Source organism: Cydia splendana, chromosome Z, assembly GCF_910591565.1.
Source record: "Cydia splendana chromosome Z, ilCydSple1.2, whole genome shotgun sequence".
NCBI lineage: Eukaryota > Metazoa > Arthropoda > Insecta > Lepidoptera > Tortricidae > Cydia > Cydia splendana.
Genome location: NC_085987.1, coordinates 26,215,771 through 26,235,543, shown reverse-complemented (window position 1 = coordinate 26,235,543; position 19,773 = coordinate 26,215,771). Strand labels below are relative to the sequence as shown.

The window sequence follows — 19,773 nt, the reverse complement described above, 5'->3', positions numbered from 1 at the left end:
ATTCGTCTACAAACTTGTCCAAATGCCTACGTGGTCTGCAGTAGATATACTCGTAGATTGCTGAGTACCTACACAAAAATACTTCCTAAAATAACGCAGGTAACACGTTATACGATTACCTAGGTACTAAGAAAGAAAGCAAATGATTTATGAAAATATTTTTATATGTGTTATTTCTAGTACAAACGCTACTAAGTATATACATTATAAACTGAAATAGGTAGATGTCAATGATGAATGATTTCAAAGATGTGAAGAATGCAAAATAATATATACCCATATACCAACATTTTGAGGGTTGACGCATATACCTACCCCCTTACAAAGTTAACACAGGACGCCAGTGCCTTCCTCAGTAGCCTACACAGATTTTAGTTCCGAAACGCTGTTATCAAACGCCGGAATTGCCTGGAACTTACAGTAATATATTATATGATGCCTGTACTGTCTGATGGCGCTGGTCAGGTGGAAGGATCCTGTGAAATTTAACACACCATGACTTCGCATTTTGTGTAATGTAAACAAAAACAGATTGTTCATCGTATTATTTAAAAAAAATAGTGATGAGCTGCTCTGTGTTGGTGGAGGCTACGAGCTCTTCGAGTATAGAAGACGATCTCTACACGTAAGTACCATTGAATCAGTAATTGTCTCTGAGTAAATAAATTGAATTGTTTTACAAGAAATATGTATAGTGACGTAGGTAATGGTCCCGATCGATTACTCAACATCAGCTGGACTTTTTCATGGCCTTGAGAGAGGCCTTGGGTAAATAAAGTGTCAGTGATCTGAGTGATCTACAGGTTTATGTAAATAAACTTAACGAGCATTCACGACTTGGTTAACGAATTAAGTATGTGGGACCTAAAGTCAACAATCTCACGCATAATTTAAAAAAAAACTAAGAGGTCAACGGTACATTGAGTATAGGGTATTACAGATAGGTGATAGATATGAATATAATGTATACAACTGAAATACATTGGCCACTGTATAAACTGCATTGTCGGCGAACATTCTCGGTACCTACTTTCGAGACCATAGCCAGTTTCGGCTACGGAGACTTGGTACCTGTAATTGTATTAGCCCGTGGCCTCGGTCGGCCTCGTGTGGTTTTCAGTAATGTTGGTTGTACCTTGCTATCCAAAAATTGTATTTTGTCGGTATAATGATGCACTACGGCAGTAACAGCAGATGGGAATTGCTTGTGCACATTTTTGTGACATTTTTTGGCAATAATAATAAGAAAATTGATACAATGACCCTGTGTGTACCTTAACTGCTCCTGTATTAGCATAATGTAATGAATAGTAGTTTGTGTTACAAGGGATTAAAATGATATATTTCCGTCAAGGGCGTACATTGAATCCTGAATGAAGCGATGGATTCTACAATCCTGAAGAATCCTGAGCGTAATGAGGGATTCAAGTGTTAACGTCCAAAACGAAATAATTTTGATACCGTGTGACACATACTTATTGCTTTTCACATCAACTATGAGGAAAATAAAAAAATCTTAGTGTTGACACAAATTATTATGTTTCAAAATATTAATCAAGCTAAAAAAAAGAATGCAAAAAATAACAAAAACAGTGTCCTAGAACAGAAAAGTGCCACTTTGATCCCCCCTAGCAGGGAGGAAAAGTGCCACTTTGATCCCTCCTAGCGAGGAAGAAAAAACCCTTTTCCGAATAGATGATGTGAAAAAATAATTACTAGTATTAGGAACCCATCTATATCAAATGATAGGTGTACCGGCATAGATTTAACTTTTTAGCTCGCAGTTATGTACTAGTTAGGTATAATTATTCAGGTGTAATGATTGAGATGCTTCAGCTCGAGTCTGGAGTGAGTAATTCGATGGGACGTTATGGGTGTATTAGCCATGAGCGAGGCTGCGACCGCGAGTCGCGAGAGCCGTGACGTCACGTGATCGATGTCGTCGTCCTTCACACCATGAGAGGCACCCACTATCGCACAGACGTAGATGTGTCCTATTTATGCGGCCAAAATATACCTATAAATAAATACCTATACCTATAAACCTACCAAACCTACCTATACACCCAGTAGCAGATTTGCCCTAAGGCCAAGTAGGCCCGGGCCTAGGGCGGCAAGATATTAGGGGCGGCAAATTGTGACAAATAATTCGCTGATGATAACAAGAAATAACTCAAAATGTAGTCAATATGATGGGTGCTGAGAAAGGGGCGGCTACAGGGCCCGGGGCCTAGGGCGGCAAACTAGACTAACTAAAAAAACTAAACGAAACTAGACTACAAATCCGCCACTGTATACACCTATAAATTTATACCTACGAGTATGTTTTACAAATAAAGCATTCTGATTCTGAAAATTATTTTATGGTGTAAATAATTTCTAAATGGAATTAAAAATGCACAAAAAAATTTTTTCTTAAAAGGCAACTATATTATATATATAAGATCTTGTCAGTAGAAAAAGGCGGCAAATTTGAAAAATGTAGGCGCGATAGGATAGCGTCTCATAGAAAATTTGAACTTCGTGCCTTTTTCTACTGACAAGATTTGCTTGACCATCTATATCAAATCTATATCTTAATTAAATGGAATAATCGTAAAAAAAATATAAAACATTACATAAAAAATAATTACTGCTATATATATATATATAAAAAGGTAGGTATACACACATATATATATATATATATATATATATATATATATATATATATATATATGTGTATACCTACCTTTTTCCTGGGTTAGCTTGCCGTCTATTGGTATAAGTACATAGAGGTTTCGAGACCAGATGAAAGTTTGGAGCCGAAGACTATTCAAACCTAGGAGTACAAAAACTTAGATGTTTTTATATCTAGGTACACAATATCAAATCAACCAATTAGTTGTTTAAGCACCGTCACAGAATAAATAATAGTACTAGGTACAGAAGACTCACTCTCTAACTAAACGCGTCTGTTACGATCAGCACAGATATGGCCGCTAGGTGGCGACAGCGCCACGCGCGGCTTATGGCAAACCCCAAAATTGGGGCCGAACGGATGTACTTTTAGCTACCTGTAGCAAAGCGACGAAATCGCGGAGTGAGCCACGCCTGGCACCGTCTAGTAACTACAGTCAGGCGTGGCTCACTCCGCGATTTCGTCGCTTTGCTACAGGTAGCTAAAAGTACATCCGTTCCACACCAGTTTTGGTGCCTAGCCATAAGCCGCGCGTGGCGCTGTCGCCACCTAGCGGCCATATCTGTCCTGATCGTAACAGACGCGTTTTGTTAGAGAGTGAGTCTTCTGTACCTAGTACTATTATTTATTCTGTGACAGTCTACAATTGAGGAATCATTCAGGTTTTCAACGCTTCACGCGACGAGACTCCAAATTCCATACCTACCTACTGTACAATCTCAGAGAGCCTGCCTGCATTTTATGTTCAAGTAATTACCATGCCTTTAATAGAAGCTAATGCGTAATGCTCATTTTAAATGAAAATGCTTTCGTTACTAACTCGGAAAGTTTTACTGCAAAAACAAATGTATTTCGAACGAGTCCCTATCTTTAGGTAGGTACACTTTGCACAGGCTTGTTTCAGGAAATACAATAGCTACCTACATTAGCGATTCAACATATCTACGTCAATTCGATGGTTTTCAAGAACATTAAAACTAAATATACTTTTTTTTTGATACAGATACATATATTCAATTGAGTTTTTTGGTGAAAATTTTGTAAATATAATCTGTATCGCCAACACGAAGGATAGCGAGTCACATAAATGCATAAAGAGATTTTCGTCACTTTCGTTTACAATTCAAATCAGGAGTCCCAGTCTCCGCGCGATACCCCTCGAATTCGATGTCGTGTCGGACATAAAATAAGTATAAATACTAGTTTTTGTCCTTGAGAGTCTGGCTCCCCAATAACCTAGTGGTCAATAGGTAATCATTCCAATTTTTGACTGCTGTTGTTCAATAGAAGCAACTCCACGAACAGCGATTTCACAATTCGTCAGAATATTTGTTTTTACTTAAATATGCCCCTTCAAGTGGCAGGGAACCGGCTCCCGGACGCGAATTTACAAAGCCTATACTGATAAGGTCCCGATGCGAACTGAACTGGATTAGCTTTTGTTTGGACAAAACTTGATCAAACCCTAATCCATTACAGTACAGAAATTTACTGAAATCGTATAGACTTTGTTGGCTAAATTAATATGGATATTGTTGCTACAAATGCTAGTTTGTTGCGATCTAAACTTGAATAATATTTTAGTAATAACTCCGATTGTATTGTATTAATTACCGTTCGTGCTAATTACTTAAAAATGCCTAATATTTTTTTTTTCATTTAAGAACTATATCAGTTGAGATTTCTTATTGGGACATGTTTAATGTGAAATCGTAATACAATTATAAGTCGACTGTATTTTATAATACATTGGTACATAACGAAGTAGATGATTTATTTAAGGACCAAGATTTACTACGGTGTTCTGCCTTTTCTCCGAAGTTTTATTGTCCGAATTTCACTTGCCAGACAACTTTTCGCAGATGATTTACTTTGGCAACCAACATTCGCCAAATTTTCATCATGACAACGTTTGACTTTATAGAATTATTGTTAAGTAGATTATTACTATGTGTACAACGTTTGGAGTACATTTCTTTGGTCAAAACATTCAACTTGCTAGATATTTATTAATACGATATCGTCTAGTCATTTGACAGAGTTCACTGAGTCAAGATAGGTGCGACGACGAGCGAAGCGAGGAAGAGCGTGTTAGGTGAACTACGACCAAACAGCGAACCGACTTTTTTTTACATAGAACGACTTTTCTGGCAACAGTTCATTTTCCTGGGGGTTGCAGTTCTAACCTAACCTAAGCCACTTTTCTGGCAACAGTTTATTTTCTTGAGGGTCGCAGTTCTAACTTAACCTAACCCACATTTTTGGTAACAGTTCGTTTTCTTGGGGGTCGCAGTTCTAACCTAACCTAACCCACTTTTCCAGCAACATTTCGTTTTCTTGGAGGTTGCAGATCAAACTAACCTAAACTACTTTTTTGGCAATTTACATGAATACTAGGTGAAAAGTAATTTGGTAAAAAAATAATTGTTGAAATCAATATTCAGTGAACTTTAGTGTCGTACAAATAATACTCGATGAATAATATTGAATAATAACGGCGAGACTCCGCTCGACTAGGTATTGTGAGAGCATTAATGTTTAAATATATCGCGAGAAAATCTAAATCATTTGAGTAAATGAGTATTATTAAAATTTAGATATCACATTCAAACGTGCCTGAACTTACTAAACTCGACTAGGTTTTGGCGTGAATAATATTTGAAAATATGTATGCAAAAAGCTAATCCATTTCAGTGACTACTTTTTACCGAAACGGTATAGATATTGTCAAGTAATATGCATAAACAAAAGCTCACCTATTAAAATCTGAGTCGTGACTGAAATAGTATAGCTTTTGTAAATTCGCCTCCCGGACAATTACATCAATTAAATTTGACTGTTTAAAGACGTGTTTTTATTGTTTGAAAGAGTAAAAACCAGATCAGAAGGGTCAAACTTCCTCAGATCATTATATAACATTTATGATTTCTTCTGGGATCCTGGAACAATAGCGGGAACCGTTCAAATATTATTTAGGCACGCCTTTTAGTGATTTTTATAGTAATTTGTGCTTTTGCTCTTGTACTTAAACCAACATTTTGTGAAGATTTCCACTTCATCTAATGCTAATGAATGAATGCCCTAAAATAAGGTCCTTATCAGATTATGTATCGGATGTTTTTAGGGTTCCGTACCACAAAATGAAAAAAACGGAATCCTTATAGGATCACTCGTGCGTCTGTCTGTCTGTCACAGCCCATTTTCTCCAAAACTACTGGCCCAATTAAAATGAAATTTGGTACACATATGTAAATTTGTGACCCAAAGACGGACATGTAATGTAAACAAATGAATTTTAAACATGGGGGCCACTTTTGACTTTTGGGGGGTAAATGAGAAAATTAAAAAATATATAAAAGTTTTTCAAACTATATTGTGTTAAGGCAGCGGTCGGTAATATTGACAAACGACAATGTCTGATAAAGTCAAAAATTTTAACAAAGTGCGGCCCGCGTCTACTTCGGTAATTAAGGTATTTTGGGGTAATATCGGATGCGGGAGAAGAAGGTACGAAATTCATTTCCGCAAAAATAGGCTTTATTTCTTAATTTTGACAAGAATGTGCAAGACGCTATTTCATTGCGCTTCGGCCAACAGTGTCATTCCGCCGCGCAGTGATGTCGAATGGGTGCTATGCGCCTTTATAGAGAGCACTGCTTGCACTTTATAGAGAGGACTGCTGTAGACCGATTTCCGATCTTTACCCTTGCAGGTAAAGATCGGATAGCAACAATCCGACCTTTACCCATTTAAAAAACAGCAGTGATTCTCAAACTTTGAATTTTTATAACTGCAATAACTCTGTTTTTATCGTAATGATTTCGTTCCTTTATTTTTATTTGAGGACGGTAATTCAAAAGGAAGAGAAGAGAACAAAGAGAAGGGAGAGATTTAGCAGTGTACGTAGCTATTAGGGCTCCCAATACCGGGATCCCGGGATTCCGAAACACCGGGATCCCGTCTTATTAAACGTATTTTTCAATACCGGTATTTTTAAATACGGTATTTTCAAAAACAAGGAAAATTTGCAGTATAAACCATTTATATCCATTAGAATGGTCATATTCGGCTGTATTAAGAATAGGGAATGCAATAACCGGCCGAACTTCATAACCGGTTTCGGTTACGGTTATGCCCGAAAAATAACCGAATATCGGTTATAATCGGTTACGGTTATTTTCAACAAAAAATGATAAATTTACAATGAAGTCATTAAAAAATTACGAAAATAAAGGTACAGTATTAGGGAATGCGAGCGGTGGTAGCCGAGTGGATATGACGTCCGACTTTCAATCCGGAGGTCGCGGGTTCAAATCATGGCTCGTACCAATGAGTTTTTCGGAACTTATGTACGAAATATCATTTGATATTTATCACTAGCTTTTCGGTGAAGGAAAACATCGTGAGGAAACCTGCATACATCTGCGAAGAAATTCAAAGGTGTATGTGAAGTCCCCAATCCGATTTGGGCTAGCGCGGGGACTATAGCCCAAGCCCTCTCGCCCATGAGAGTAGGCCTGTGCCCAGCAGTGGGACGTATATAGGCTGTAATGATGATGATGATGATGATTAGGGAATGTGAGTATAAGTCTTCGTTTTTTAATAAAACACACAAAATACAGTAAAAGTAAAATATGACCTTGGACGTGATACAATATTCAATAATAATAATTAATAAATAAGGGAAGTAAAATTGGTATATTTTCATTATTAAAGTACACGAATGACAAAAAATATAGTCACAGGCGTCACAGCCAAAAAAGTCAGGATTTTGTAGTCATTAGATAAAAACATAGAATTAAAGTCATAAATAAATAACCGAAAATAACCGTAACCGGTTATTCGAGTTTCCAATATTCGGTTATGAAATTTTGTCAAAATATTCGGTTATAACAGATTATTTCGGTTACGGTTATAACCGATTTGAATTCCCTAAAAGAAGCTTACTACACGTCAGACGCATCTACCTTGCATCTGTCCCTTATTTTATTATTGAAATAAGATCGTTGCCTGAACCCCAGATAAATATTTGGTGGTTGGTGGTGGATGAATCCTGACAGTGAGATTAATATAGTTAGTTCTTAAAATTTTATCAAAATATTTAAAGGAAAGAGCAAGGAACAAGGAACTGTAGTATGGCAAACTAATTTAGGCGGAAATTAGAAAAAAAGTTAGCTGGTGGGTTGTTAGACTAAAAATGTGATTTTTTAATTCCCCTTTTTAATAAAACTATAATTTTTTAAGCGATTCATACCTATTCAATGCTATTAAGTTTCTAGTTATTCGTGGCTGAAATTCATATACTTTGGAGGAGGTTAAACATCTGATATACTCTTTTAGATACCTTATTATCTGAGCATTAGAAGCGTTTTTTTTCGCCATCCGATGTTACCCCGTGGTGACAAATTCATCGTTACCCTCGAATAAAAATATGTCTCATCTTTACACTCGTATAAAACTGAAACCGTTGAACATTGAACGTTGCCAATATTCAGGTCTAAACTACGGTTATTATTTAACGATTTGCATCATATTTCTAGAAGCTGACACGTACTGAGATCGAGAAAAAAAATATTTTGCGAGGTCTCCCAATTAGTCCCAAATCCGTCCGGTATTAACCCAACATACCTTTTACTATTTGGCCCTTGGCTGCTAAAAGGTTGCCGACCGCTGTGTTAAGGAGTGGTCCGGAAAAAAAGTAGCAGCAAATTATGTGGATTTTTCATTTTATTTTGTAATAATTTGTAAGCAGTTCATTTCTATAGTGATCTGTAGATACTATTCTTTACAATTAAATACACTCGTATTTAATACAAAAGGGTGAATTAAAGTTTCCGCGTTTTATACTCATGACACTTTTTGAACAGTGTCTTTTGAAGGAAATTTTTTCTAAAAGTTTGATAAGCGAATTAATGCATTATCAAATTATTTTTCGTTCTATATAAAACTTTTTTTATTTGACATCACTTTGTAATCCAGTGAAATTGTAGAATTTTGTAACGTGGCTCTTCTGCGTCAAATCCGGTAGTTCTGATTTTTTCAGAGCAGGAAGAAATATAGCTTAGATTGGACCTGGGGATCCGACCCTTTCCCCTCCCTTTTTGGGGGGTAGGTACGGTACGATATCGTGGCCATAGTCTAATAAAACATGGTCTTCCATTCCCAGAGTGACACGGGCCTACGTCACAACAACATGGCCGCTATATATACAGGGCCGGATTAAGCATGTCGGGGCCCCTAGGCAGTGCGAGGCTCGGGGCCCCCTACAGTCATTTCTGCACACAGCATATTCAGTAAAGGGAACTAAGTTTGCGTTTTTAATTTCAATCTTCAGGCGTCGGCCGAGCCGTTCCAAATCGAACGATGTCTTTTTCGCTCTTACTGCGTGGACATAAAGCTTTATTCTATCGGTTTTTGCCGATTCCGCGTCGCGTCAAGTGTGGGGATAGCCCTTTAGGCTAAAGGTCAATTCCCAGTGGAATACCAAAAATGTGAGCTTCAGCGTCACTTTCCTATCTACCTCTAATGGCAACTTTTAAGCGAGGCTAAAGGCTAAGCTCAACTAGTGCCGCAAAGTTGATTTTCTCAATAGTTAATATTTTGCGAGGCTGAACAGCGATTGGCCGACCATAAGACCAAACGCCGAGCCACATGATTCGAATCAACCTAATAATAAAGATTTTCCATATGTTAAAATTACTTAAATTACTAGACCAAGATTAGCCTGCAACAATTTTGATAGCACTCGCAGTGCAAGTGTTATTTTAAACGACAAACCTTCTATGAAATTATAACGTATAAATAACACTTGCACTGCGTATGCTATCGTAAAGAAGCAAAAATAAACGCAGCGAGCGCGAAATTTTTTGTTAACAATATCGCAAATTGTGAAAGCGCGGTAAAAGGCCGAGTATCGATCTTCATTTGGGCCTAAAAGTCCGAAGTGCCCCAATGAGGCGAGCTTTCATGCGAAGTCAAAGCCGTGCTTCATCAGGCTTCAGGATAAATAGTTGAGCACAGGCACGAACCAATGCCCATTGTATAAAAAAGCGAGACCGCAGGCCGAGCTTGGCGCAGCGAGGCCAAAGGCTAAGCTGAAGTAGAGGAGATGTGGAACACAAACCAATGGTAAATTGAGGTAAAATGTGAAGCTGAAGGTCGAGCATTCCTATGAAAAACTGGGGACACGTTCGTCTTCTTTCTTTTTCTTTGTTTTAATCAATAGTCCTCGTGATTCTGAGTCGAAATAACCCAAAAGTTGTTGGTTGTTCGAAAAAAAGTGAACCATTTTACAACTTTACAACTCAGAATTCGCCCCGTAAACTGGAACGTATTGCTTCAATTTTATTACAGTATTTCATTAATTTAAAGAATGGATCGAAAAAAAAAACAATAACAAAGTATAATAATTATTATAAGAATGAAAAGTGTACTCATGAATTTTGACCCTATGGAACAAAATTTTATTTGGTGCGCGCTGAGCCGCCGGGGCGCCCTAGCCGAGGCGGGGCCCCTAGGCAGTTGCCCACTTTGACTTAGGGTTAATCCGGCCCTGTATATATAGCGCTATCGCATATTATCATATAGCGCTGTCGCATGATGACGTAGGCCCGTGTCAGTTAGGTGACCTAGAAAAGACGGGAATGGAATACCAGGCGGAGTATATTATTATACCATGATCGTGGCTACCGCGCTAAATCAGCTTTGTTTGACCTTAGGAACAATCGTGCCAAGCGGCATCGCCTGAGTCAAAAGTGCATACTCACTGCACTCACTTAGCTTACGAGCTCAATTTCAAAACAATCTAAATTTTGAAAGCCTTTACCTCGGAAACTATTCAATCTACAGAGACAGTTCTAATCTCGTATTATAGAAAATTTAGTCTTCTAAGACGTCTAAGGAAGGTACTATCAAAAACTAGTCCTTTAGGGTTAGAATCGCCCAAGACTAAACAAAAACCGAAATTTTCGCAGGTTTTTCGATTTTTGACAAAGTTGCGTTCGGCGCTCGAGGTCACCAACTTGGATTATTCATTGGACTAACATCATAAATAAGTCTGCAAAAAATCAGAACTACCGGATTTGACGCAAACGCTAAATGTATAATTTTACTGTATTATTGTGGTAGTTTCATGGAATTTCTACTTTTGTATATTCGCCATTTTTACAGAGATTTGTCTTCCATAGAAAAACCTCTGTCAGAGGTTAGATTGGAGAGACTTCCTAACTACCCAAAATAAAATCCAGTTTATTGGAATAGCTTATTCGTTAGATGATGTTCTTAAAAGCATAAAAAAAGTTATGAAACTGGAACTTCATTTGTGGCGTTGTAGAAAACGGTCAACAAGTATTATCAAATTGTACTGTTAAAAAAGTTACAAAGTTGCAATAAAAATGTGAAAAGTCAAATAATTTCATATTTATCGATATTATTTTATTTTATATTTTTACTTTATAGTATAATTAACTAAATTACAAAAAAAAACACTGCTTCATAATTAGCAAAAAAAAAAACCATATAATTCACTGCTACTTTTTTACTGGACCATTCCTTACATATCAAATGAAAGAGCTTATTTTCAGAATCTCAAATATATTTTTTTGTAATTTTAAAATTTACAAATCAGTTAAAATGGTAGACTTATAAATCTTATAATACCTACCTACTTAGCCACGTCATAAACAATCTTAAACAGCGGAGTCAGAATGCCTCGTATTCGGCATGCATTCACTTAAAGTAGGTACTTATAGGTATTGTATTAAACTAGTAGTTCGCCCCGAACTGAGAACTCGCGGTTTGGCAAAAATTATATAGAGCGATTTTGTTGCACCACTTACTCGTATAGTTCGACATAAAATAGTAGAAATTAATTTACAAGGAAAAAAAAATGACTTCTATGGGGGCCGGTGAAAGATTATTGTACATAGATGGTGCACTATGTAGAAAAGGAAGTAAAACCACCCACTTTCCTAGTAGGTAGCATTTCGTTTCTGTAAGGGTCGCAGTTTTAGGCTCACGAACCCACTTCTCTGATAACAGTTTAGTTCTGCGAGGATTGCAGTTCGAACCTAACCAAAACCATTTTTCTAGTAGCATATCGGTTCTGTAAGGCTCGCAGTTCTAACCTAACCTAACCCAGTTTTTTTCGGTTCTGTGAGGATCGCAGTTCAAACCTAACCTAACCCACTTAACGGCGCGTGCGGTGCGGTGTACGGGGGGTTGAGCGGGAGGGGCTAGTCAGTTTGGCATCATTATACTTTATACCTACATTTTATGGTAGGTAATCATAGTGGTTTATTTAGCTTAGGTATCAGGTTTGGTTTTCCGGGTCAAGGTCCGAGTCCGGGTCCGAGTCCGGGTCCGGGGCCAGTTCCGGGTCCAGGATCAGGTCCAGGTCGAGGTCCAGGTCGAGGTCCAGGTCGAGGTCCAGGTCTAGGTCTTGGTCCAGGTCCAAGTCCAGGTCCAAGTCCGGGTCCAGGTCCGGGTTCAGGTCCAGATAAGAGCCCGGATCCGGGTCAGGTCTGGCTCCAGGGCCAGCTCCGTCAAAATCGAAATTAGAAATCGCCAAACGTGTAGTAATTGAAGAGTTCTGTTCTGATCATCATCAGCAGTTCCACTTCATCAAATGCGACAGTTTTTAATGTAAATTCTTGATTTTCTGATGAAAATACACAAATCTCTATACGCATGCCTTTAAGATTTGAGGAGTTCCCTCGATTCCTCATAGATACCATCATTAGACCTCGAGTTTGTCAAAATTGTGGCTTAAAAACTTAACTTGCTTAACAAACATAACGAAGAGGACAAATCGCCAAACGTGAACTATGCGTCGTTGAAGAGTTCCGTTCTGATCATCATCAGCAGTTCCACTTCATCAAATGCGACAGTTTTTAATGAAAATGCTTGATTGTCTGATGAAAATACAAAAATCTCTATACGCATGCCTTTAAGATTTGAGGAGTTCCCTCGATTCCTCGTGGATCCCATCATCAGAACTCGAGTTTGACAAAAATGTGGCTTAAAAACTTAACTTGCTTAACAAACATAACGAAGAGGACAAATCGCAAAACGTGAACTATGCGTCGTTGAAGAGTTCCGTTCTGATCATCATCAGCAGATCCACTTCATCAAATGTCACTTTTTTAAATGTATATGCTTGATTTGTTGATAAAACACATAAATCACTATATGTATGCCTTTAAGATTTGAGGAGTTCCCTCGATTTCTCATGGATCCCATCATCAGAACTGGGTTTTGACAAAAAAACGAGATCAATCTGTATGCATATACATACAATCAAAAAAAAATTCAAAATCGGTCCAGTAATGACGGAGATATGGAGTAACAAACATTAAAAAAAATCACAATCGAAATTCCTCCTTTTGAGATTTGGAAGTCGGTTAATAAATTAGGGCGCCACTTTCTACGTAGCTGTCACATTTTTGACGTAAAATGCTTACACATGGCAACAATTTATAGTCTGTCAAGCCATTTCCGTCAGTAGAAAAAAAAGCAGCCAAGTGCGAGTCGGACTCGCCCATGAAGGGTTCCGTAGCAGCAAGTAACATAATAAAATTACGGTTTACGATTTATGACGTATTAAAAAAAAACTACTTACTAAATCTCGTTCAAACCAATTTTTGGTGGAAGTTTGCATGTTAAGGTATGTTGGGATAATACCGGATGCGGGAGAAGAACGTAGGAAATTCATTTCCGCCAAAATAGGCTTTATTTCATAATTTTGACAACAATGTGCAAGACGCTATTTCATTGCTCTTCGGCCACCAATGTCCCTCCGCCGCTCAGTGCATGATGTCAGGTGTGCGCACGCGCCTTTAAAGAGAGCAAGGTAATTTTGGTCATTTTTCTGGCCATCCGGTCTTCGCCCTGTAATTTATGTCGTGTATTGTGATAAAACTGTGGTTGTTTTTGTGATTCAGTTGATGTTAAATTTCGTTTTGAAGGTTTATCTTTAAATCAATCCAATCAAAACAGACCTAGGACTGCTGTAGACCGATTTCCGATCTTGACCCTTGCAGGTAAAGATCGGATAGCAACAATCCGACCTTTACCCATTTAAAATACAGCAGTGATTGTCAAACTTTGATTTTTACACGGCGTTTAGGCGTCATAATTTTAGTAGTGTACGTAGCTGTATATGTATGAATTGTATTACTTAGGAGATTGTTTCTATTGACATATCACACTTTGAGAGCCACAGATTTACCAAATTTTCGTATATGGGTCAAAATCGGATGCAAAAATACAAAAATTCAAACATTTGATGAGAACTTTTTAGTTTCTAGTTATTCGTGGCTGAAATTTATATACGATGGAGGAGGTTAAACATCTGATATACTCTTTTGGATACCTTATTATCTGAGCATTAGAAGCGGTTTTTTGTCACCATCCGATGTTACCCCATGATGACAAATTCATCGTTACCCTCGAAAAAAGTATGTCTCATCTTTACACTCGTATAAATCTGAAACCGTTGAACATTAAAGGTTGCCAATAATCAGGCCTAAACTACGGTTATTATCTAACTATTTGCACCATATTTCTAGAAGCTGACACGTACTGAGATCGAGAAAAAGAAATATTTCGCGAAGTTGCCCAATTAGTCCCAAATTCGTCCGGTATTACCCCAACATACCTTACTATTTGGCCCAACATACCCAACATACAATGTACATCATATATTTTTTTTAGTTTTATCATTCTCTTATTTTAGAAGTTACAGGGGGACACACACATTCACACACATTTTTGAAATTGAAATTGAAATTATTTATTTCAGGCATAGAACCCATAGTGTTAGTACAAAATATATAATTTAACTACCTATATCTATGGTAGTGTCATCATCATCATCATCTCAGCCATAAGACGTCCACTGCTGAACATAGGCCTCCCCCTTGGACCTCCATACGTGCCGGTTGGAAGCGACCCGCATCCAGCGTCTTCCGGCGACCTTAACAAGATCGTCTGTCCATCTTGTGGGTGGACGTCCTACGCTGCGCTTGCTAGTCCGTGGTCTCCACTCGAGCACTTTTCGACCCCATCGGCCATCTTCTCTGCGTGCAATGTGGCCTGCCCATTGCCACTTCAGCTTGCTAATCCGGTGGGCTATGTCGGTGACTTTAGTTCGTCTACGGATCTCCTCATTTCTGATTCGATCACGTAGAGAAACTCCGAGCATAGCCCTCTCCATAGCTCGTTGAGCGACTTTAAGTTTTGAGATGAGGCCGATAGTGAAAGACCACGTTTCGGAGCCGTAAGTCATCACTGGTAACACACATTGATTAAAGACTTTCGTCTTGAGGCACTGAGGTATGTCGGACGAAAAGACATTACGTAGTTTCCCGAACGCTGCCCAACCGAGTTGGATTCGGCGGTTGACCTCTTTCTCGAAGTTGGACCTACCTAATTGGACTACTTGTCCTAGGTAGATGTACGAGTCAACAACTTCGAGTACCGAGTTCCCAACAGAGACTGGGATGGCCACAACATTGGCATGGTATGGTAGTGTACAATATGTAAAATAATAAATACCTAAAACTACTTAATACTATTTATTTTGATTTTTACCATTTTGGAAGTGTCTCTCGCGCAAACTATTCAGTTTAGAAAAAAAAAATATATTAGAAACCTCAATATCATTTTTGAACACCTATCCATAGATACCCCACACGTATGGGTTTGATGAAAAAAAGATTTTTGAGTTTCAGTTCTAAGTATGGGGAACCCCTAAAATTTTTTATTATTTTTTCTATTTTTGTGTGAAAATCTTAATGCGGTTCACAGAATACATCTACTTACCAAGTTTCAACAGTATAGTTCTTATAGTTTCGGAAAAAAGTGGCTGTGACATACGGACGGACAGACAGAGACAGACATGACAGACCCATAAGGGTTCCGTTTTTTGCCATTTGCCTACGGAACCCTAAAAAGTGTCTAAAAAATGTAGGCGCGAAGGGTTATCGTCCCATAGAAAATTTTAATATCGCGCCTTTTTCTACTGACATACTTGTTTGACCGACTATGGTATGGAAATTTTAGAGTTCTATTTTATTTTATTTTTGCTATTTTATGTGCCACTATAGGCGGCAATGGATCAAAATACGCGTGGACGCGTGGATATATTACAAGGTATGTGGAGCCCTTAACTGATACTGTATTATTTTTATCTTGCTAATTATTTCAAAATGGTAAATTTAAAAACGATATTATAAAAGTGCAAGCCGAGCACTTTCATTTGATACCAAACTAGACCATACTTTCTTGCAAAAAGATGACCAGAATAGCAAGACCCCTCACAAATAGCTTTTTAGCCTTCTAAGCTCTTCTAGCTCAATAACCCCTTGATCGAGCCTGCTCATAATTTAATGACTAAAATACAATGCCTTCAACTACACGTTTACTAGTGTCCGACCGAAGGTTCGGTTTCGGTTTCGGTTTCGGCCAGTTTCGGCCAAAAAATCATGTTTCGGCTGTAGTTTCGGTTTCGGCCAAAAAACGGCCGAACCTTTCGGCCAGGCCGAAACTTACGAAATGGTACTTCGGACAAAGACCAAAAGTTGGGGAATAAGTAGGACAACAATATTAATACATATCTACATATACTGATTCATGTATAGGTAGAGAAATTAATTGGTTTATTATAAAACACAATTCCACTAATGAGAGCGCCACTGGACGGTCGACGCAGTCTTAAGAGGCTGATGTCAATACCTATAACGCGCACACTGTCTAATTGTATCGATATCGGAGTGAATGAGATAGCACTGTCGTACGTAGCCGTCGGCCGAGTATCAGCTCGGCCCGAGTCGAACGATGTTCTTTTCGCTCTTATTCAGTCATTTTTCTATCTACCTCTAATGGCAAATTTTAAGCGAGGCTAAAGGCTACGCTCAACTAGGGCCGCAAAGTTGATTTTCTCAATAGTTAATATTTTGCGAAGCTGAACAGCTGACTATTGATTAAAACGAAGAAAAAACCCTTAAAATTGTCCCCAGTACAGTTTTTCATACGAATGCTCGACCTTAGCCTCACTTTTTACCTCAATTTACCATTGGTTTGTGTTCCACATGTCCTCTACTTCAGCTTAGCCTTTGGCCTCGCTGCGCCATGCTCGGCCTGCGGTGTCGCTTTTTAATACAATGGACATTGGTTGGAGTCTGTGCTTAACTACTTATCCTGAAGCCAGAAGCACGGCTTTGACTTCGCATGAAAGTTCGCCTCACTGGGGCACTTCGGACTTTTAGGCCCAGGTGTAGATCGGTACCCGGCCTTGCGATATTGTTAACAAAAAATTTCGCGCTCGCTGCGCTCGCGTTTTTGGTTGACCCTGTATCTACATGTTAGCTTGACTGGTGAATGAATAGAATTAGACCAAGAAAATTCTGCAATGATTTTGATAGCATACGCAGTGCTACTAGTGCAAATGTTATTTATACATCATAATTTCATAGAAGTTTTGACGTTTAAAGTAACACTTGCACTGCACTAACTCTAGTCTAACTCTAGTACCTAATTTTCTTAAAAAACGGCTTAAGTAACATCAATTTCAAGGACATTGGGTGTTGACAGCCCCATACTATGTGTGTTAAAGCGGTTTTATGACATTTTTTCAACGATTTTAACAAGTCTACAAAAGTTTCAATTTCGGTTTCGCCCGAAACTAGAGCCAAAGCCGAACATTCGGTTTCGGTTTCGGTTTCGGCAAAAAAACATGTTTCGGTCGGACACTAACGTTTACCCAATTTCATTTAAATTAGAATAAATTTACTTATGTTCTTGAGTATCAAACTATCCTCTGATAGTTCAGCTTAAAAACATCGAAATGCCCTTTATAACTGGTCTGTGATATGCAATAAATGATTACTTATATTGTATTCTAGTGTGCCCTGTAATGTAGGTATTGATTAGAATAAATTTCGCTTGTTACAGGTTCAAAGAAGAACCTCTTTCACCAGAGTCAGAGAATTTGACAGGTTAGTATTTAATGTATGCAAAATGTTCAATGAATTAATGTTGCGTGCAAGCTTTCTACGCTTTATTCTCTGCCTATACCTACTATACATTAGAGTGGTCCAACTTTGTATGAAGAAAAATAAAAACTGGCCAAGTGCGAGTCAGACTCGCAAACGAAGGGTTCCGTACCATCATCATCATCATATATATAAAATTGAAAAACCAGAACGGGATAAAAAACGAGGGAAGAAGCGAGATGGCGCCTTATAAATTTCTAAAAAAGTTTTTGACACGTTTCTCGAATACGACACACGTATGATAAGAAAAACCTGTTCAAATCAATTATCTACATATGGGAATAGAACTAGAGCATAAAAACTATCGCTTCCGATGCGTATTTAATTTACAATAAGGAAAAGAAATTTTCATAACAATCTTCATTTTACGACATCGGCCATTTCTCGGCAACTCTCGGTTGCTTTCGTTTGGCGGTGCTACAGATTAGACCAAATAATCCGTAAGTTAAAGTAAACTAAATTATGTTTGTCATGTTGGTATACAGGTATTTCTGAGTTTTTTTACACGAAGTAAAATAAAAAGTGCTGCCAACCTCAACCTTAGTCTATAGAGCCCATACGAGTGATTTATGTCATATATGACTTATCATTCTTATCAATCAAAGTAATTACTATATTATTATTATCAATTTGTATTTTGTTGTTTTAAATTTATTTTTGAGTTATATTATTCAGATTGACTTTCACGGCTTCGACAAACATTGCCATTCGTCCGGGGAACGGGCTAAGAATGCTGAGATGGGCCAAAAATACAAAGTTGATAGTAAGTTATGTAGGTAGATTAAAGTGCATGTTCAGATATTATTGAGCGACCTGATAAAAATAAGCAAATATACAGTCAGCAGTGAGCCAAATATCGTAATATAATTTTGTTGCCATAGAAATAAGGATGTGGTCCGAAATAGTGAGAGACAAAAGCGGCTAAATTCAGTGGTGGCTCGGACACTTAGAGAGAATGGGAGAGGATCGTGCCGTGAAGAGAGCGCAGGTACTTGGGACAACAAAATGGGAGACGCCCGAGTGGACGTCCTAGGTACCGCTGAAACGACGTAGTTGCTCAAGACCTACTCAACCTCGGCCATGGCGACTGGCGAGAGCTATCGCAAGACCGAGAGAACTAGACTACCTATGTTTGTATGAAAAGGCGATTTAAGGGCGGTGGTCGTCCATATTCGTCTTAAGGCGAAAATTAATCTAATGAACGTTTTTGCAACTAGGCTTATAAGAACAAATAATAATTTTATCTTGAAACAAGTTTTAAATAAATACGTGTAGATGAAAAAATACAATCTTGCCTTTTATCAAATCACATCATTTTTTGTCAAATTTGCGAATTGAGTTATCCAAATAACGGCTACAAATAAGAAATCCCTATCACAGTTTTAAACCATGGCAGGGTTGAATACATAATAATGTCGGTATTTAACTAAACATAAGACGAACTCTTTACAGGGTTGCCAACTCCATTTTTTTTTACTCCTAGAGCTCAACTTAAAAACCCCTAAAACCATAGAGTTATATATTTGACAGAGGGAATGTCACTTAAGACAAACTGTGACACTGCAATGGCGGACGGTTTGAAAGTCTGCGTGTAGACGAGTGATACGATGTAACACAAATTCTCCCCTAATGGTGAAACAATTATTTTCAATATCGTCCTTCTTTTCAAATATTAAAATAGGACAGTTTTACGTTAGACTATAAAAAAAGTGTGTATCTAACTGATTTTATAGGTCTTGAAAATGCGCATTGTTGCACAATTATGTTCGGTATACTCTTGGGTCGTCCCATTAGTTTTTTGTCAAGTTCTTAAATTAGTCCCATTCTGCTTTCGTCACCCATTCTACATTCGTCAAGTTCATCGGTGGTCTTTTTCATATTTGGTTATATTTGGTTGTTTGCCTTTTTCTTATTTCAGTTTATTCCGGTATTCGTCATCATCTTCTTTGGGCATGTTCGATGTTAGTCAATTTCTTTTTTTAGTCTCATTCGATATTCGTCCTATCGTCTTTGGTCTTATTGTAATTTCGAATTTTTCTT

The 19,773-nt window shown here is 38.0% G+C and overlaps 1 protein-coding gene and 1 long non-coding RNA gene across 2 annotated transcripts in view; one reads left to right on the top strand and one right to left on the bottom strand.

The window, feature by feature from the left end:
* The first annotated feature begins 539 nt into the window (after positions 1 to 539).
* The window catches only part of LOC134804810 (ecdysone-induced protein 78C), a 77,755-nt gene continuing 58,521 nt past the window's right edge, over positions 540 to 19,773 (top strand). Inside the window, exons 1-2 of the mRNA XM_063778064.1 lie at positions 540 to 625; positions 17,633 to 17,676. Coding sequence (XP_063634134.1) covers positions 564 to 625; positions 17,633 to 17,676 — 106 coding nt within the window. The 5' untranslated portion in view covers positions 540 to 563. The remainder of the gene's footprint in view (positions 626 to 17,632; positions 17,677 to 19,773) is intronic.
* The window catches only part of LOC134804951 (uncharacterized), a 72,274-nt gene continuing 67,772 nt past the window's right edge, over positions 15,272 to 19,773 (bottom strand). Inside the window, exon 2 of the long non-coding RNA XR_010146210.1 lies at positions 15,272 to 15,626. This is a non-coding gene — a long non-coding RNA (uncharacterized LOC134804951). The remainder of the gene's footprint in view (positions 15,627 to 19,773) is intronic.